The sequence below is a fragment of the Panthera leo genome, chromosome B2 (genome assembly GCF_018350215.1).
Source record: "Panthera leo isolate Ple1 chromosome B2, P.leo_Ple1_pat1.1, whole genome shotgun sequence".
Classification (NCBI taxonomy): domain Eukaryota; kingdom Metazoa; phylum Chordata; class Mammalia; order Carnivora; family Felidae; genus Panthera; species Panthera leo.
In genome coordinates this window covers 2,153,478-2,173,292 of record NC_056683.1, presented here as the reverse complement: position 1 = coordinate 2,173,292, position 19,815 = coordinate 2,153,478, and the positions used below count along the sequence as shown (strand labels likewise).

The 19,815-nt window shown below is 45.1% G+C and overlaps 1 protein-coding gene across 1 annotated transcript in view; it reads left to right on the top strand.

The window, feature by feature from the left end:
- The first annotated feature begins 2,605 nt into the window (after positions 1-2,605).
- Positions 2,606-19,815, top strand: part of ZSCAN16 (zinc finger and SCAN domain containing 16) — a 29,289-nt gene continuing 12,079 nt past the window's right edge. The window contains exons 1-4 of the mRNA XM_042937590.1: positions 2,606-2,790; positions 4,310-4,767; positions 4,896-5,043; positions 13,504-14,440. Coding sequence (XP_042793524.1) covers positions 4,369-4,767; positions 4,896-5,043; positions 13,504-14,440 — 1,484 coding nt within the window. The 5' untranslated portion in view covers positions 2,606-2,790; positions 4,310-4,368. The remainder of the gene's footprint in view (positions 2,791-4,309; positions 4,768-4,895; positions 5,044-13,503; positions 14,441-19,815) is intronic.

Here is a 19,815-nt window from a genome sequence, read left to right as displayed (position 1 = left end):
TAAGAGACAGACTTGGAACCACAGAGGTTTTAGCTCAGTAATGATCTACTCATTCCAGTTTTGCACCCTTGTGCACCTCAACTGTCCTACCCAGATTATAGCTCTTTTCTTATCCAGTGTCTAGAACGTCAAACTCCTTCCCTAAAACTTCCTAGTACACCCATTTCCTCCACATTGTGGATGCTTCTTGTGCACACGGGCTTGGAGCTCTTTGGACAGGATGGTCAAGAACTACTTAAGCAGCAGCACCTTTAGAATCTGCTCCTTAATGTGTATCTTGAACCACAGCCACTAACAGCAAAGTTCCTGGAGTTGACTCAGGGGCCCAGGCATTCATTTCCCACTAACATTACTACCTAGCGCACTGGCAAAAGTTCTGGTCAATAGACTTACTCCATTGTTGCCAGGATTCTTGCACCCTAGTCTGGCCCCCTTCTTTTATTAATAGGGGTTAGTTGGCTTTTGGAGACTGTATCTTAGGGGTCAAGGTTACTAACCCCTTTAACTCCTTAGCCATCATGATCTTGAATGGATCTGTGGTTCAGAAATATTCTTCTGAATCTTTTGGGAGAATTCCTAATGCAGAGAAACCTTAACATTTCCCAGATACAATTGTCACATACCCTAGTTTTGTATAAGACTTCATTACAACACCACAAAATAAAATCTTGTTCTCAGGCTTAGGTAATGCTTTTGTAAAGCTATACAGATAGCTTTTCCTACCTTTTCCCTCCACAATGTCCTCAAATTTTTCAGGCTTTAATATCAACCAACCAACTAAAAACCTATTTGTTAAGCATCTGCATACAAACTCAGCAGATAATAAAAAGGAAGATTAAGATATATCCCTGTCATCTAGATGCTGATAATCTTCCAGAAATAATACTTCTGCCCCAGGAAGAGAAAGTCTTTGGTGAGGACAAACTGGGTACCGGATAAGAAAGAGAACAGAATTTAAAAGGAAGAAAGCAAAATCAAAGAAAAGCAATCAAATCCCAGCTAACAGTTCTCTGTCTTGCAGCAACTGGCTCAGGCACAGAGGATTTAGAATTGCTGAGAGAGAAAGCCAGAGGAGATGTGCTTTCCTTCTCTAACCTCTTTCCCCACCAGGGCAGGTGCTCATTCTCACACATCTCAAGCTCTGGAATACCCTCAACACCAGCCCCCCTGTTAATGCCATCAGTCTTCAGTTCAATCATAACCATGTTTTCAATATATCTCAGTTCTTACAAGGGCGACTGCTTTGTCACAGATCATCTATGTTTGCCTGCTCAACACTGAAGTCCTATTCATTTGTTCCCTTTTAGGCAGGTTCTCTGCTAGTCCTTTAGCAAAAGCACCTAGGTGCTTCTCTGCCTCCCACTCCACCCACCAACTTAACCTCCAAAGTGGAAGCTTTTTGTATTAGCTGCAGCCCAACATCTGTTAAATTTTTCCAGTACCCTGTTTTCTGCCTGGGATTCCGATTTTCTTAACCCTTTTGTAGTGTCTGTGTCATTCATTCTCTGTACCAGTCACCCAGGGGTTAAAACCCCTGGAACAAATGAACTCCCCTTCTGCAGAAGCTCAGTAACACAAAAATGAGCATAGCCTCAAGGAGCTCACTGCCTAGAACAGGGCAGTAAGGATTCTTACCTAGAGGTAAGAAATTCAGTTCCTAAGCGATTTTTACTGCAGTCCGTATAAAAACGTCAAGTTACTAAGAGTTGCAATAGCAATGCGGTATGAAGTACTATCACCTCCAGTTTGTAGAGGCAGTGAGTTTAGTTTAACTAATAGTTGGAGAACTCGGGATTCCGACCCCCTACCAGAAGCTGTTGAGCACTGGGCCGACCAAGCTTGGGCCGAGAGCCCTCGTGTAACCCTGTCTTCCTGGCACATAACTGGTACTGAGCAGCTCGCAGCAACACTACACCGTCTGGGCATTCAGTTCTACCCAACACACTTCAAAGGGCCCTGTAGCGGTTTTATCTTGAAATGTCAGTACGTACAGTAAGTCCAGAAATCACGTCTCTTTAACGCGAGCACAGGGGTCTCCGGCTGTGCGGCACCGAGCGCGGCCACACGGTAGGGAACCCAGCGCGGAGCGGAGTCCCTCGCGTGCAGGCCACACCGGGTGGCTCGAGCAGGTCCCCACGCCGCGAGCAAGACGCACGACAGCGCTCCGCACGCTGAGGAAGCCCCTCAGCTTCCCCTCCGACGGCCGTCCTGCTGCTGAGCCAAGTGTCTGCCTGGGAGGTGTGTCAACGTTCACAGCACTCGGCTCGGAGAGCAGAGGACGCGGCCGGGGAGGCAGGCTCCTGGGAGAGCGAGGCGGCGGCGCTCGATCCCCTTAACACCGGGAGGGTCACGAAGCAAATTCCCACAGGCCCCAACCTCCCGGGCGGGCTGCCGGCTCCCCGCCCCTGCAAGTGCCTGAGGGCCGCGCCCTGCCTCCAGGATCCACTCCGTCACCTCCCGGCGCCCCGCCCCTTCATGCACCGGCACCTCACGTCCCGCCCCCTCGCGCCCCGACGCCCCGCCCCTCACGTCCCGGCGCCCCGCCCCTCATGCCCCGAAGCCCCGCCCCCTCACGTCCCGGCCCCGCAACATCCCGGCTCGCCTGCTCCCAGCCTGAGCGTCGGGAGTGGTCGCCGCCGCCGCAGGCGTGCGCGGACGGTCGGGGCCGCCGGAAGCGACGCCGGCCGGGTGGGATTCGCGGGCGCACATCTCCGGCGGCACGGCCGCCTTCCCCCGGCCCGGTTAAGGCTCGCGTCCGGAGAGCGCCGTACCGCGACCGGGGACTCCCAGGTCGGCAAGGGGGGGTAGGGAAGAGTCCCCCTGCCCGGCAGGGTCTGTGAGGACCACCCTGGCCTGAGGGGACCGCTGCGGTTGCTCGTGGACGCGGGGCCGGCGGGGCCGGGCGGCCGGGTGACGGGAAAGGTGTTTGCGGTCCGGCTGCTCAGCTCCCCGCGGGATCTTCCTCTTCGGAAGGTGTCAACTCCTAGAAGTCCCTGTGTCCTTTATTCTGAATGATCCCTACAACGGAGAACCCCCTAAATCCCTCGTTAGGGCGGGGGAGGTGGGAAGGGTGTAAAGGATGCCCAGTGGGGCAGGTGTTCGGCAGGCGACAGACGGCCTCCTTGTGGGCCTGAGCCCTGTGCCCAGAGAGCGGGGCGGGGCTGCGCGGGGCGGGGCTCCCGAGAGGACCCGCTCCCCGCCGAGACTGCGGCCCTCACCGAGGACTCACGGGGGCCAGGCTCCGAGTTACTGCCGGCCGTAGGCGCTCCAAACCACCCTACCCACGTTGTCCTGTTACCGGGCCGTGGTTGTGTAAGATGTTAACCAGGGGAAGCTGGGTGAAGGTGCAGGACTTTTCTGTTCCATTTTTGGAAATTTTCTTTAAAGGTATTCCAAAGTAATACGTTTAAAAAAAGGTAAGATATGTTTACAGAGGGCGAAATACAGGTTTAGAGAGGTTAAGCCATACGCATAAGAGAACACGACAGGATTCAAGCCCAGGTCCTTCACCACTGCCCACCGTGCCCGTGAATTAGTCCACATTCACTTAAACGCACAGGCCCTGCCACCACGTGGAAAACAAACCATCTGCACCCACACAGCCTACTGCCTGCATTAAGGTGATTTTACTATTCATTTGTCTTCACTAGATGTGACACTTCATTCCGCTGTCTTTATGAACATGACATTACTATTCCAGGAAATTCTTGCCCTATAAGATAAAGTCGCAAAAAATAGTATTTACTTCAAGAAATGACCCCTCAAAAAATCCACTTAAATGAGTCTCAGCTTTCAATGGATAAGATCCAGACTTTTTGAAACCCTCAACTCAAAACTTTCACCTCTAAACTGTCGTGTCATGATCCCTGCCCAATCTGTATCCTGCCTCAAGAAATGTGCCTTACACTCCCGAAACCTCATAAAAATCCTGACTTTGCCTTCCTCCCTGGGAGATTTACTAAGACTCTGCCAAGGTAGTGCTAGCACTCATAGCAATAAATTCAGTTTGGTATTATCAATTATTTTGGCGTTATTTTTGGAAAGCAGAGATCCAACAATATTCTCAGTATTATCAAAAATGCTGTTTGACAAACATTCCTTATGTTTGGAAAAAGGTTTGAATTATTTTAAACATATTTTTTCAATTCTCTTTAATTTTGGGTGGAGCCTTCTTTGTCTTCTGAACAGAAACTTTAGACTTAGTGAGTCATGTATTTAATCAATGAGCGCGCGCGCGCGTGTGTGTGTGTGTGTGTGCATGTGTGTCTATGTGTGTCTCTCTTCTTAACAGTGGTTTTTGTAACCTCAGGAGTGTGTCCTGAAAGGTAACACACTTGTTGCCCCCCGCCTCTGACTATCGGAGCTGGAATGGCTGGAGTACTCCTTCCACGGCCTCCTGAGGAGTCAGAGGGACTCTTCGGAGGAAACAACAAAAAATGGCCTGCCAAGGTTCAGGCGACTGGCCCACAGTGGAGCAGCCCAAACCACCAGGAGGTATTCCGCCAGCGCTTCCGACAGTTCTGCTACAAGGAGACCCCTGGGCCCCGCGAGGCCTTGAGCCAGCTCTGGGTGTTCTGCTGTGAGTGGTTAAGGCCTGAGATACGCACCAAGGAGCAGATGTTGGACTTGGTGGTGCTGGAGCAGTTCCTGACCATCCTGCCCGAGGAGCTCCAGGCCTGGGTGCGGGAGCATCACCCGGAGAGCGGGGAGCAGGCCGTGGCCGTGCTGGAGGATCTGGAGAAGGAACTGGATGAACCAGGCCAGCAGGTAGAAAAAGGGCCTGTGCTCAGTGCGGGGATGGTTGGGCGCGGGCATCAGGCTGATCCTTTGTGGGCTCTTGGGATCATGTACACTGTGGGCCCTTCAGATGCCCAGACGAGCCTGCTTGTTCTCAGGTTTCAACCCAGACCTGTGCACAGGAAGTGCTTTCTGAGACATCGGTGCCTCTGGATCCAGCTAAGGAAGCAACATATCTCCAGCTTCAACCCATGGAGATCCAGCTTAAGGGTGAATCTCAGGACCCTCAACACCAACAGGACTGTGGTTAGTGTTGACACTTGGGGCGTATGGCTCCCCTGGAGACCTTAGAATCATTCATCATTCAATAAATACATGTCGAATACTTATTACGTGCTGGGCACCATGCAAGGCGGTAGGTATAGTGAACAAAGCAGACGTGATTCTGGCTTTCACGGATCTTACAATAGTCTGGTGACAGAGGCATTAAATAAACACACAAATGAATGTACCATAACAGACTGCATATGGGGGAAGAAGGTAGAGAAAGCCTTTTTGAGGAAGTAATATGGGAGCTAAATCCTAAAAGTAGAAACTAGCCATAGATGGAAAAGCAAGGCAGGCCTAACAGCATGTGCAAAACCAAGTGGGAAAGAAATGGGTTTGAAAGAAGGCCAGAGTGACTGGAACATGAAGAGACAGAAGAGCAGAGAGAAGGCCGTCAGGGGCCAGAACACAGGGCTGTGTGGGACCAGGTAAGGAGTCCATACATCTTTAACTTTACTGTGTGTAAGACCCACCTCTGGGTCCTGCGAGAATCCCAGCCCTAGGGAATGCTCAGTAAAGGTGAGCGATGAAGTCCAAGCAGAGGGATAACACAGGATCAGAGATCAGCTCCTTGGCTGAGAGGAGCAGTGCCAACAAGGTGGTCAGAACAAAGTGAGAGCCTGAGAAATTGTGCATTCCTCGCCCGCTTGCTCTCTTTTTTGGTTTTTGATTAGGAACTAACAGGTGCTGCGTAAGCTGGACATTAGCCAGATTGGAGAAGGAGAAGAAAGACCACCTTGAAGACTTGCTGTAGCTTAAGTCAACATTGTGAGGGCCAAAAGTAGGGCAGTTTTGAATGGTAATGGAAGGAAGGGAGGGATGAAGAGAGGTCACTTGTCCTAAAGCCCTGGGAGGTGCTGGAAAGACAACAGACTTGCTCTCACTCCTCTCCTGGCTGGAACAAGGAATCCAGGGTTCAGAGTTGGAGCATTCGTACATCTCATGGGTGGAAGTGACGCCCACTCTTCCCAAGGGAAAATGGAGTGTCATTGTTAGAAATAGTGTCTACACAACATGAGTTATGCTTTCTCTTTGTTGTCTTCTTTGTTATGCTGAGGGAAGACTTAAAGGATGCAGGGTACTTCTTACATATAGGTAGGAGTGTGAAATTCATGTTTTCCAAATTAAGGTGTTTGACATAGGGTTTTCCTAAAGAACTGAAGCTTGCTGTGTGAAGGTCAAAACTTTATTGTATTAGCCAATTAATGGGCATCTTACCCATATGTGTAACAAATTCTTGTAAACTGAACAGAGCCTGTCCTTTTCTTGAAGATATAAGCTGATCATTATGATTAATGATTCAGGCCTGCGGATCACTGCTGCTCTTGGAGACTTTTGGGTAGGAAGGGTCAGCAGCTTGTATCCTAAAATGACACCAGACTATCATGCCAGTAAATGGCAGATGTGCGATTTAAATATAGTCTGTCTCCAGGACCCGTGTTCTTAATTCCTGAGTACTGTTGGGGTATAAAAATGAGGAAGATGGAAAGTTATAGGAAATGAAACTGAAAAGGTAGGCAGAGACATTTTTAACCTTCACTGTGCATCTGGATGACTTTAAAAATATATGTGCCTGGGCCCCACCCTCAGAAATTGGCTTTCAGTTGGACTGTGGTGAGGCCCGAGCATGGACTTTTTTTTTTTTTTTCCAACCTTCCAGGTGATTTGCATGTGTAGCCAGCTAAAGTCAAGAACCCAGTGGATCACGAAGGGCTTATATACTCAACAGATGAGTTTAGGTTTTATTCTGTGGGGAAATTAAAGTTCGATATTCAGAACTTTTAAGTCCTTGGGCAGTTTCAAAATTTGGTAATTTAAACTCTAAGTGTGGTACGTACAATCTACAAATGGCATGTGAAGTCAGAATAATTTTTAAAACAATACGAAACTGCACACTTCAATACAGCCACTGTAGATGTTGGGATAGTGTGGGCCATCTGATCACACAGCTCCTGGAAAGTAAATGGCTGTAGTCACCTGAATTCTAAGTTCTGCTAAGGAGCACAGTTTCTTGAATAACCCATGTCTTCAAGTCTCTGTAAAGAAGTCTGATAGCAACAAAGTCAGTATCGGTGTACATCCCTTAGACCACTTTGGAAAACCTCCCATGGGATTAACTATACATTGAGAGCACATGACTTGTTTTTAGTGTTTGCTTATTGATTTTGAGAGAAAGAGAAGGCGTGGGGGAGGGGCAGAGAGTGAGAGCATCTCCAGCAGGCTCCACACTGTCAGTGCCGACCCTGACACAGGGCTTGAACTCATGAACCGTGAGATCGTGACCTGAGCCGAAATGAAGTCGGACATTTAACCGACTGAGCCACCCAGGCACCCCAAAACCAGTGTCGTTTTAAAATGTGAAATCAGGGGCACCTGGGTGGCTCAGTCGGTTAAACGGCCAAATCTTGATTTCGACTCGGGTCATCATCTCACGGTTGCTGAGTTCCAGCCCCACATCAGGCCTGCTTGGGAATCTGCCTCCCTCTCTCTCTGCCCCTCCCGCCACTCACCCTCTATCTCCAAAATAAACAAAAGTCAACTTTAAAAATAAAATGCGAAATCAATTTTTTTCATAGGAAATTTACGAGATTTCCTGACATATCAGTTATCGAGGCAACATTCTCTCACATCCCTTTCCTGTGGGTTCGGTCGGTCTTCCTGAAGTTCATTCTTTAATAACTACTTCAGGCGCTTTGTGTGTAGACTTCGTCTTTGCTTATCTGAAAACACCCTAATTTTGCCCTTCCTTTCTAATCCCAGTTCAGCTAGAGTAAAATTCGGAATGACAGGTTTTTTCCTCAGGTTTTGAAGTTTCTGCTGGTCCTGCCGCCTCTAGTAGCTACTCTTGTAACTGCTGTAATTCGCTAGCAAAAGGCTCCTGTCAGTCTCAATGCTTTTGTGACATTTTTAGGAATTCCATCTTTTCTTATTAGTAGTGTTTACATTTACTCTTAACCTTTATAAGATGAAGTGTCACTAAAAAGCGTGTCCTGTTAGGGTTTTATTTTTACTCATCTTCCTTTGCCCATAAATGCCCTGTTGCTCTAAGGACCCTTGTTTTTCTTCAGTTCTGGAAAATTCTCAGCTATCAGTTCTTTAAATAATGTGGGTTTTTGTTTTTGTTTTATTCCTTACGTATTTTCTTCTGGAACTCCCAGAACACACCGGTTAGGACCTATTTATCATCTGTTCATTTTGCTTAACTGCTTTTTCACATCTATTATGTCTTTGTCTCTGTGGTACATCCCAGGGGAGTCCTGTTATGTTCCAGTTTATTCTCTCGGACTCTGGTTTATCCACTTTTAAAATCTCTATCCAGTTTTTATGCTGTCTACTCTTGTTCCATTTTTGCTGATTTTATTTCCTAACTCTGTGTTTATGTGATGTGCATACTATGACATCAGTTGTCTGTTTTAGGGATCTTTAATCTTTTCAGGATTTTTGATGAGAATAATTTCATCTGGGTTGAATTCATGTTCCAAGTGATGACTTTGTTAATCCTCTTTCCTAGCATTCCATTCACGTTTTGAAATTTTCATGTCTGGGTCCGTTTTGAGTTCCTTCCGATCTGCTTCACGCTCTCCCCTTCCTTAGCAATTCTCTCATTACCTGTGCCCCACTCCCACCCCAGAACCGGGGCTCCAGTGTCATGCGGGGAAACACAGACCATCAGTGTCATCACAGGTGTCCCCACAGGGTTGTTGGCCGCCGTGCTGTCCACGTGCTTGTGTGTGTGTCTGTGTCCCACCCAGACTCTGGCACGAGCTGTGAGCTAGAACCTGGCCCATGGCTTCCACTGTAGCTCCCATTCTGTGGTGTTGTTCCCTTTCTGGTCCACAGAGATGTTTGTCTTGTCTTTTTAGCACAGACTTGTTTTAGAATAATTTTTATTTTTTTATTTTATTTTTTTTTTTTAACGTTTATTTATTTTTGAGATACAGAGAGACACAGCATGAACGGGGGAGGGGCAGAGAGAGAGGGAGACACAGAATCGGAAGCAGGCTCCAGGCTCTGAGCCATTAGCCCAGAGCCCGACGCGGGGCTCGAACTCGCAGACCGCAAGATCGTGACCTGAGCTGAAGTCGGACGCTTAACCGACTGAGCCACCCAGCTGCCCCTAGAGTAATTTTTATTTTTATCACTCCATGTATGTGAAGATGAAGTGTGAAGTCGCTGTGTTGTCCTGACTAAAAAGCACACCATTTTCCCCAACCTTTTTTAGTGGGTTAGAAATTATGTTTCTGTACTATGCTTTTTCTTTTCCTTCTTTTTTTGTTTTGGCGTTGATTCATTTTTGAGAGACAGAAAGAGAACGTAAGCAGGGGTGGGGCAGAGAGAGAGGGAGACACAGAATCCAAAGCAGGTTCCAGGCTCTGAGCTGTCAGCACAGAGCCCGACGCAGGACTCAAACTCATGAACTGTGAGATCGTGACCTGAGCTGAAATTAGATGCTTAACTGACTGAGCCACTCAGGTGCCCCACCTATGCTATGCTTTTTGATAATAATCCATAAGTTTTCTTCTCATGCTGATATGAATTTTAGTTCTATTATATGTGCAGTGATGTTTTGGATCTCATCTAGAGTACATTTTATATTTGCTTATGGCTTTAAAAGACCATGTTCTTGCATAAATGTGTACTTTGTGTAATTTTCCTTTGAATTCTGCACACAGATGTATGTAAGGTAGATGTAACGTAAGGTTTTAAAGTGCCCCAAAACTTTACGATAACCACATATAACCAGTGACATGAGATTTTTGTTTTGTCACCCGTGTGGCAGGGTGGTCTGGTGAGTAATGATCGCAGGCCCTGGTCCTAAAAGGAGGCCCGGGAAAAGGCTCCTATCACTCTGGGCAGCTTGCTTCTCTGCTCCACCTCATCTCTGGGTTTTTGCCCTTCATATGTGGATGCCTGACCCCCATAACGGCTGTCACCCTCCTCAGCAGGGGGCCAGTGAGAGATCTCACATCTACTGTTAGACCTTGGCTCCTTCCCACCCTGCTCCCAGAGTCTCCTTAGTTGACCCATTTGGGCACATTTGGCCAGTGCCTCTGCCTAGGGTTAGGTCTGCCCTTCACTCTGGGTCCTAAAATGGGGTTACTTTCACAGAGAATCTGCCTTGAGTGGGACAGTCTCACTGTTTTCCAGAAACTGTCAACCACTGAGGAAGTGGCCACATCTCCCACCCTGGAGGAGTGTGGTCATTGGGATGCTGCTCGAGTCACGTCTGTAGGAGACACAGGCAGGGCAGTTATGGGAGCATGCCTTCCCTGGGTCAGGTCGGTGGGAGAGTCTAGGTCTGTTAAAAGACGCTTCTCTGTGTTGGTGACTATTTACCTGGGGCGTCTCAAATGACCCACAGAGCGGAGCTTCAGGATTGACAGACTCCCAGGTTTTGGGATTTTCTTTTTGTTTTGTTTTTTTTAATTTAACTTCATTCTTTATTTTTTTTTAATTTACATCCAAATTAGTTAGTATATAGTGAAGCAATGATTTCAGTAGGTTCCTTAATGCCCCTTACCCATTTAGCCCATCCCCCCTCCCACAACCCCTCCAGCAACCCTCAGTTCGTTCTCCATATTTATGAGTCTCTTTTGTTTTGTCCCCCTCCCTGTTTTTATATTATTTTTATTTCCCTTCCCTTATGTTCATCTGATTTGTCTCTTAAAGTCCTCATATGAGTGAAGTCATATGATTTTTGTCTTTCTCTGACTGACTAATTTCACTTTAGCATAATACCCTCCAGTTCCATCCACGTAGTCGCAAATGGCAAGATTTCATTCTTTTTGATTGCCGAGTAATACTCCATTGTATATACATACCACATTTTCTTTATCCATTCATGCATCGAAGGACATTTGGGCTCTTTCCATACTTTGGCTATTGTTGATAGTGCTGCTGTAAACATTGGAATGCACGTGTCCCTTTGAAACAGCCCACCTGTATCCCTTGGATAAATACCTAGTAGTGCAATTGCTGGGTCTTAGGATAGTTCTATTTTTAATATTTTGAGTAACCTCTATACTGTTTTCCAGAGTGGCTGCACCAGATTGCAATCCGATCAACAGTGCAAAAGATATTCTTTCTCCACATCCTTGCCAACATCTGTTGTTGCCTGATTTGTTAATGTTAGCCGTTCTGACAGGTGTAAGGTGGTACCTCATTGTGGTTTTGATTTGTATTTCTCTGATGATGAGTGATGTTGAGCATTTTTTCATGTGTCGGTTGGCCATCTGGATGTCTTCTTTGGAAAAGCGGCTATTCATGTCTTTTGCCCTTTTCTTCACTGGATTATTTGTTTTTTGGGTGTTGAGTTTGATGAGTTCTTTATAGATTTTGTATACTAACTCTTTATCTGGTATGTCATTTGCAAATATCTTCTCCCATTCTGTCGGTTGCCTTTTAGTTTTGCTGATTGTTTCCTTCGCTGTGCAGCTTTTTATTTTGATGAGGTCCCAGTAGTTCCTTTTTGCTTTTGTTTCCCTTGCCTCCGGAGACATGTTGAGTAAGAATTTGCTGTGGCCAAGATCCAAGAGGTTTTTGCCTGCTTTCTCCTCGAGGATTTTGATGGCTTCCTGTCTTACGTTTAGGTCTTTCATCCATTTTGAGTTTATTTTTGTGTCTGGTGTAAGGAAGTGATCCAGGTTCATCCTTCTGCATGTCACCGTCCAGTTTTCCCAGCACCACTTGCTGAAGAGACTGTCTTTATTCCATTGGATAGTCTTTCCTGCTTTGTCAAAGATTAGTTGCCCATACGTTTGTGGGTCCATTTCTGGGTTCTCTGTTCTATTCCACTGATCTGAGTGTCTGTTCTTGTGCCAGTACCATACTGTCTTGATGATTACAGCTTTGTAGTAGACCTTGAAGTCTGGGATTATGATGCTTCCTGCTTTGGTTTTCTTTTTCAAGATCGCTTTGGCTATTCGGGGTCTTTTCTGGTTCCATACAAATTTTAGGATTATTTGTTCTAGCTCTGTGAAGAATGCTGGTGTTACTTTGATAGGGATCGCGTTGAATATGTAGATTGCTTTGGGTAGTGTCGACATTTTAACAATATTTGTTCTTCCTATCCAGGAGCATGGAATCTTTTTCCATTTCCTTGTGTCTTCTTCAATTTCTTTCATCAGCTTTCTATAGTTTTCAGTGTATAGGTTTTTCACCTCTTTGGTTAGATTTATTCTTAGGTATTTTATGGTTTTTGGTGCAACTGTAAATGGGATCGATTCCTTGATTTCTCTTTCTGTCACTTCATTGTTGATGTATAGGAATGCAACCGATTTCTGTGCATTGATTTTATATTCTGCAACTTTGCTGAATTCATGAATCAGTTCTTGCAGTTTTTTGGTGGAATCTTTTGGGTTTTCCATATAGAGTATCATGTCATCTGCGAAGAGTGAAAGTTTGACCTCCTCTTGGCCGATTTGGATGCGCTTTATTTCTTTGTGTTGTCTGATTGCAGAGGCGAAGACTCCCAATACTATGTTGAATAACAGTGGCGAGAGTGGACATCCCTGTCTTGTTCCTGACCTTAGGGGAGAGCTCTCAGTTTTTCCCCATTTGGATGATATTAACGTTGGGTCCTTCATATATGGCTTTTATGATATCGAGGTATGATCCTTCTATCCCTACTTTCTTGAGGGTTTTTATCCAGAAAGGATGCTGTATTTTGTCAAATGCTTTCTCTGCATGTATTGAGAGGATCATATGGTTCTTGTCATTTCTTTTATTGATGTGACGAGTCACGTTAATTGTTTTGAGGATATTGAACCAGCCCTGCATCCCAGGTATAAATCCCGCTTGGTCATGGTGAATACTTTTTTTAATGTATTGTTGGATCCGGTTGGCTAATATCTTTTGAGGATTTTTACATCCATGTTCATCAGGGCAGACTCCCAGGTTTTTCTTTGCAAGAAGAGTAGTCATGTCTTTGGGGCCACATCAGTTTCTGTCTGTCCCCACATGATAATATCCTATTGTGCCCCATATGTCCAGACATGCTTGTTCTGCGTATTTGGAAATAGGATACTTTTCTGTGCTCTGACCCCTCATTTTTCAGTACTCCAGGGGCCTTCATGGCCCCCTGCATGGAGCTGCTTCTCAGCTCCACATCAGCACCGGCCCCCTGGCAGCTTCCCTCCTCTCACAGCCCTGTGCCTTCATCCATCTCGACCCCACTTTGGCCTTCCCTCGGAACCCACTGTCCTCTCAGATCCTCTCCTGTTATTGACTTACGCCCCACTGACCATCTCCGTCTGCACAAGCCATGCCTGGCCAGTGCAGCCACTGCTGGTCCCTCTTCCTTTGCCTTCCCCCACTGTCTTCCTCACATGGTGTGGAACAATTGTGTTGGTATAGTTAAGCTGTGTACTTGTAGTAGATGTGTTTAATTTTACTTCCTGTATGTTTCAGTGATATTTGAAATCTCTCCTTTTGTTTCAGATGACGTAATCAGAATTGAGAAAGGAGAATCGATTCAAAAGCAGGAGCTTACCATAGATACAGAGTCTCCAAAAAAGTCACCTGGCCAAATCAACGGAAAAGTCCCTCATTGTGAAGAAACCCAAGAACATGAAGGACAGACAAAGAGATATCAGAGAAATTCTTCAACCGAGAGAAGATATAAGTGTGACGAGTGTGGGAGAAGATTCACTCAAAACTCAAGCCTCATTAGACATAAGAGAATCCACACTGGAGACAGACCCTATTCGTGTAACGTGTGCGGCAAAACCTTCATCCAGAGTTCCCAACTTATTGACCATCAGAGAATACATAACCGATTAAAACCATATCAGTGTGATGAGTGTGGAAAAGCCTTTTATTACAGTTCACACCTTGTTCAGCATCAAAGGACCCACACTGGAGAAAAACCTTTCCAGTGCGGTGAGTGTGGGAAAGCCTTTCACTACAGCTCCGGCCTCGTTCGGCACCAGAGGACCCACACGGGAGAGAAGCCCTACCAGTGTCACGTCTGTGGAAAGGCTTTCTGTCTGAGCTCGCACCTGATTCAGCACCAGCGCGTGCACACTGGGGAGAAGCCGTACCAGTGCAGCGAGTGTGGGAAAAGCTTCAGCCAGAGCTCAGGCCTCTTCCATCACCACAGGATCCACAGTGGGGAGAAGCCGTATGAATGTGATGAGTGTGGAAAGGCCTTCAGTCACAGCTCAGCCCTGGTTGGGCACCAGCGAATCCACAGTGGAGAGAGGCCCTATGAGTGTGACGTGTGCGGGAAGGCGTTCAGTTATAGCTCCCATCTTCTGGGACATCGAAGGATCCACACTGGGGAGAAGCCCTATGAGTGTGACGTGTGCGGGAAAGCTTTCCGGCGGAGCTCGCACCTCCTGGTACATCAGCGAATCCACATCGTAGAGAAGCCCTGGTGATGTCAGCAATGGTGCAGAATTATCCATCCGCACTTTCCTGCAGAACGCCAGATAGGGACGTCTCCGTGATGGAGAAGTAGGGAATTCTGTGATCACCATTGCGGTTTCCGCTGTCATTTGAAAATACTTCTGGAGGCTGAAAGAGGCAATCACCTGACAGCTTGCCAAACAAGCATGTCGTCTGATGACCTGGGACCTTGGAGGGGCTCGTTCCACATCCTCAGACTTTCCTCCTCCAAGCAGGGGCCAGGAGATCTCTATAATCCGTTAGATATGTCCCCAGGGTGCTAGAGATGCTGCTATTCCCTCCCCTGCCTCCTTTCCTCCCTATTTTCTTTGGAGTTGGAGTGATGATCTTGTCTGAAGTGTGAGTTTAGAGTTACTTGATTTACATTTTTAAGAATCCTGAATTTTTGGTTAGCTTGATAAAAGACCTCAGCCTATCGGTTGTCTACACTAAAAACATAAATACAAAAACCACTTTGTAATTTGGGATAAACGTTTGGGTGGGTAGGAAGGTTCCATGGGATGGAGCAGGAGGGTTGATCACACACATCCGGTGACCTTTCATATCTTCCACCAGAGATGTCAAACAGGCCAGGGTGCTGTATTTGGCCCGTATGTGCGTTTTTCCCACATAGTATGTTTTGTGATAACATGAAATTATTTCAACTTTTAAAAATCTGGAGATTTCACATCGAATCTGACTTTCCAGATTCTCTCACAAAAACGCATGATGTGGCAATAGTAGATGCCACCTTCCCACGAGGCAGGAGTTGACTGGAGCAGATTATCACCCACTGCGGATGGACACAGTCCACTACCACACAGCGACCTGGGCTCCCTGACCACCCGCTGCTCCCCCTACCTGTGTGAGCCCTGCCCTGCTCTCCGGGCTTCTCAGGACCACCTTGCCACCAAAACACTGCACTTTAGCTTTAGGCGCTGGCCCCCAAGAAGATTTTCTCTGAAGAAAAGGCTTTCTGCTAACAAAAGCTTGAAGATTTACTGTAAAAGATTTAAGGAGCACCTGGGTGGCTTAGTCAGTCGGACATCTGACTCCTGATCTCCGCTCGGGTCTTGATCTCAGGGTAGTGAGTTCAAGCCCCTTCTTGGGCACTGCGCTGGGCATGAAGCCTACTTAAATAAACAAATTTAAAAATGTATACTTGAGCACCTGAAGGTAGAGGAAAGCCACGGTAAAATTTTCCTTAGATAGAACGTACAGGTACTTATTGAGAGTCAACTGTGATGGCTTCTAGCCAGACCTGTGGAGACTAGTTCTTCCTGTGAGATGAAAACCGCATGCTGATGGGAGTCAACACTAATGTTGGAGTGAACAGGTTCAGGGCCCAAAGCAGAGGTGCAGCTGAGGGAGAGAAGCTCAAGATCTGAAGCCACAGGGGCGGCAAGGCCGTGGAATGAGGCCCAAATGGGAGAGTGGGGAGAGGATGAGGCCCAAATGGGAGAGTGGGAAGAAAAAGCTACGAATAAGGGAGGGTCAGGGATGAACAGGGAAGGAGAAAGGTCAGAGACACAAGAAAAACCAACCGCAGACAGGAAGTGGAAGCAAAGGCAGTGAAAACGTGGAAGACCTGGAGGCTGAAGCCCTCAGTATTAATCCACCCTTCATTTCTATGCCTTGGAGGTCAAATCCCTGGTAATGAAAGACCCGTACCCAATCTCAGCTCACTGCGGTTTGTACCGCGCCCCGGGCCCTGTGTGGGCCTCTGGGTGATGGGACACAGGACACCGGTGTCCTATGGAAAAGCCATGTTCTACGGCTTCTTAGCAAAGCCAGCCAAGCAGAAGGACTCTCCCCAGGAGAAGGAAGACATTCTTGGCCTCTCTGGGAAGCGGGTGATTTGCCCATTCCTCCTAAAAAGGAAAAAGTGCGTTGTGAGATAGCAGTACCCATCTTATACTAAATAAATGATGTGGCAAAATGAAAAGTCCTTTGCAGACTGTGACAATCATGGCTGTTATTTGTTGGAACAGCAGTTGTGTCCAGCATCTTGTATCTCATGTCAGCATCCCAACTCTTCTGTAAGGTACGATTTAGTATCTTAAACAGTATGTAGATGTGATTTATTCTTACGAAGGGCTTATAATAAAATGAAAAGTTTTTATTATGTTTAAACGTTAAACAGCCTATACAAGTATTTTTAAAATATGATAATATGTAAAACAGTCTTAAAATATTAAAAATTGGAAATAACAAAATATCAACAGTGTATTTAGGTCATGAAAAGGGAGTGATTCTCACCTTTCTACTCTATATTCCAGATGAAAACATTAGAATTCATCATACACATGCGGTAAATACTTTTTAAAAATTAAAATATTACAGAATTGAGCCTTTCTGGAGATGATTCTTTGGTAGCTTTTTCAATTATTTCCTTTAGGATTGGTTTATTAGGTTTTTCTACTTTTTTTTTTTTTTTTTTTAAGTAATCCCTACACCCACCGTGGGGCTCAAAACTGCATCGCTGAGATCAAGAGTCGTATGCTCCACTGACTGAGCCAACAAGGTGCTCCTAGATTTTTCCACTACTTTTTTTTTTTTAAGTTTATTTATTTTGAGAGAGAGAGAGAGAGAGAGCCGTGCACATGAGTGGGAGAGGGGCAGAGAGAGAGAGAGAGACTGAGAATGCCAAGCAGGCTCCACACTGTCAGCACAGAGCCTGCTTCAGGGCTTGAACTCAAAAACTGTGAGATCATGACCTGAGTTGAAATCAAGAGCCTGATTCAGGGCTTGAACTCAAGAACTGTGAGATCATGACCTGAGTCGAAATCAAGAGTCGGATGCTTCACTAGCAGCTACCCAGGCACCCTGATTTTTCTTCTTGAATAAATTTTGGAACTAAAGGTTCTTTCCCAGAAAATCCCCATCATTAAGATTTTTAAAATTTTGATAGCATACTTTCTTCTTCATCTGCTATTTGTCATTTACAATTTTTAAATTTTTTCTCTCAATTGGATTTACTATAGGTTTTTTTGTTTTTAATGGGCTTGCTTACAAATAGTTCATTTTTGGATCTATTAATGTCACTTTTTCTATTTTCTAATTCTTATTTTTCTAAACTTTTACTTGGGGGTTTCTTTTTCTAATTCCTTGAATGCTCAGTGATGTGAGGAACAAAGGCAAAAAGGAAATGTAGATAAAATTAAATTTCCTTATAGCCTGCAGCCATTGACAAACACTTGAGGCAGGCAGGGTGTAACATTTCTCCAGGAACTCCCTACTGTTTCAATGTTAATGCCTCACTAGAGGGAAAAACCTTAACTTGACCTGCTGGATCCTTTGAGTCTCCTTTAACATATGAAAATCCCTTTGGAAACTTCGTCTTTACCTCCCCAACTCCCAAGTAGATAATCAATCTGTCTTCACAATCCCCGGGTGGCTCTTCCTGCCCACAGGTCCAGTCCCCGTGCTATAATAAAACCACCTGTTTGTGCAGAAGATGTCTCAAGAATTCTTTCTTTACCACATCATTTTGTTCATTTATTTTCTCCCTTTTTAAATAATGAAAGCAAGTGAAAATATACACCCATAAAATACTGTTATTTTGAAATAGTGTACTTGTGGGGCACCTGGGTGGCTCAGTTGTTAAGCATCCAGCTTTGGCTCAGGTCATGATCTCACCGTTCGTGGGTTCGAGCCCTGCATTGGGCTCTCTCCCGTCAGCTCAGAGCCAGCTTCGGATCCTCTGTCTCTCTGCCCCTCCCTGCTCGCTTTCTCTGTTTCTCTCAAAAATAAATAAAAACATTTAATTATAAAATATTTTTAAAAAAGAAACTGTCTACTAGTGTTTTTGTGAGGTGTTTTTTTTCGGGGATGGGGGAGGTGCTGTGGTAAATTTGGAAGATAGAAGTTTAAAAAAAAAAAGTTCAGGACCTGAAGCAGGGTTTGTGTTTGGAACCCAGTGAGAGAATTTGATACATTAGATAAGGAGGGAGAAACTGAAGGGGGCAGGGGATAGTGGAGCTTCCTCTGTAGTTCGAATTTGCCCATTTCTGCATCTCCTAAATGTCCCACCCTAGTGTATTTCATCACTTGTATCTGCCTTCAAAGCAAAGGGAAATTGGCTCTGTTCTTCATCTTAAAGGAATTACACCCTTTTACCAGATGACCTGCCAGCCAAAGCATTTCATAGAGAAAAGGGTTATCGGTGACATTCCCCAAACAGGAAAGTTGTAGGTTGTGAAGAACGAATGATGTTTTAAAATAATTCTTTCCTGGTTACAGCCAGCAGTAGTAAGTTTGTGTAGAAAGTTACAGTTTACAGGGATGCCTGCCTGGCTTTGTTGGTGGAGCTACAACTCTTGATCTCAGGGTCATGAGTTCAAGCCCCATGTTGGGTGTAGAGATTACTTAAAAATAAAATCTTTTGTTAAAATGTTACATTTTGGGGCACCTGGGTGGCTCAGTCAGTTAAGCCTCTGACTTCAGCTCAGGTCATGATCTTCCAGTTCATGAATTCGAGCCCTGTGCTGACAGCTCGGAGCCTGGAGCCTGCTTCGGATTCTGTGTCTCCCTCTCTCTCTGCCCCTCCCTTGCTCACGCTGTCTCTCTCATTCTCTCAAAAATAAATAAACATTAAAAAAATGTTTAATAAAATATAATTTAAAAAAATTTTTAATAAAAAATTACGTTTTACAGAAATATATAATGTATAAAATCAGGTTCCCTGTAAGTTTACCTGAAGTGATAATCACTGAGAACACAATTATTCTGTAAAAATAGTATTCTATACTGTTTTGTAACTTACTTTTTTTACTCCATATGCCTTTGGTATCTTTGAGTTTTTAGCCTTTAAAAAGATTGGGCATATAAAAATTTAAATTCCCAAATGTGGACATTTGGGTTTCCCACTTCAAATAAACAATGTTTCTTAGTGTATATTTGAACATTTGTGTAAATATTTCTACATGAATAATTCCAAGAAACTCAGTTGCTGCATCAGGAGGTATGGACGTAGTAATTTTAAAAAGTCTTGCTTTCCAAAAATATACAAAGTAAGAATGCCTATATTTTCACATACTTTCCAATACTGAATATGACTAATCTTTCTGTCTTTAGTAATTTGAACAATTTAAGAAAAGTTTGTTATTGTTTTAATTTAAATTCTTTGTGAACTTGAGCTCCTTTTCATATTATTATCTATTAATATTTGTGTTCTATAAATGTCTACTTAAGTTTGCCAATTTTTCTATTGGCTTGTTGATATTTTTTTCTGTGTGTGTGTGTGTGTGTGTGTGTGTGTGTGTGTGTGTGTTTGTGTAAGAGGTCTGTGTGTTTTAGGAAAATCAGTCCTGTGTCTTTTAGATGGCTGGCATATGTTACTCTTGCTTAGTTTTTATTTTCTTC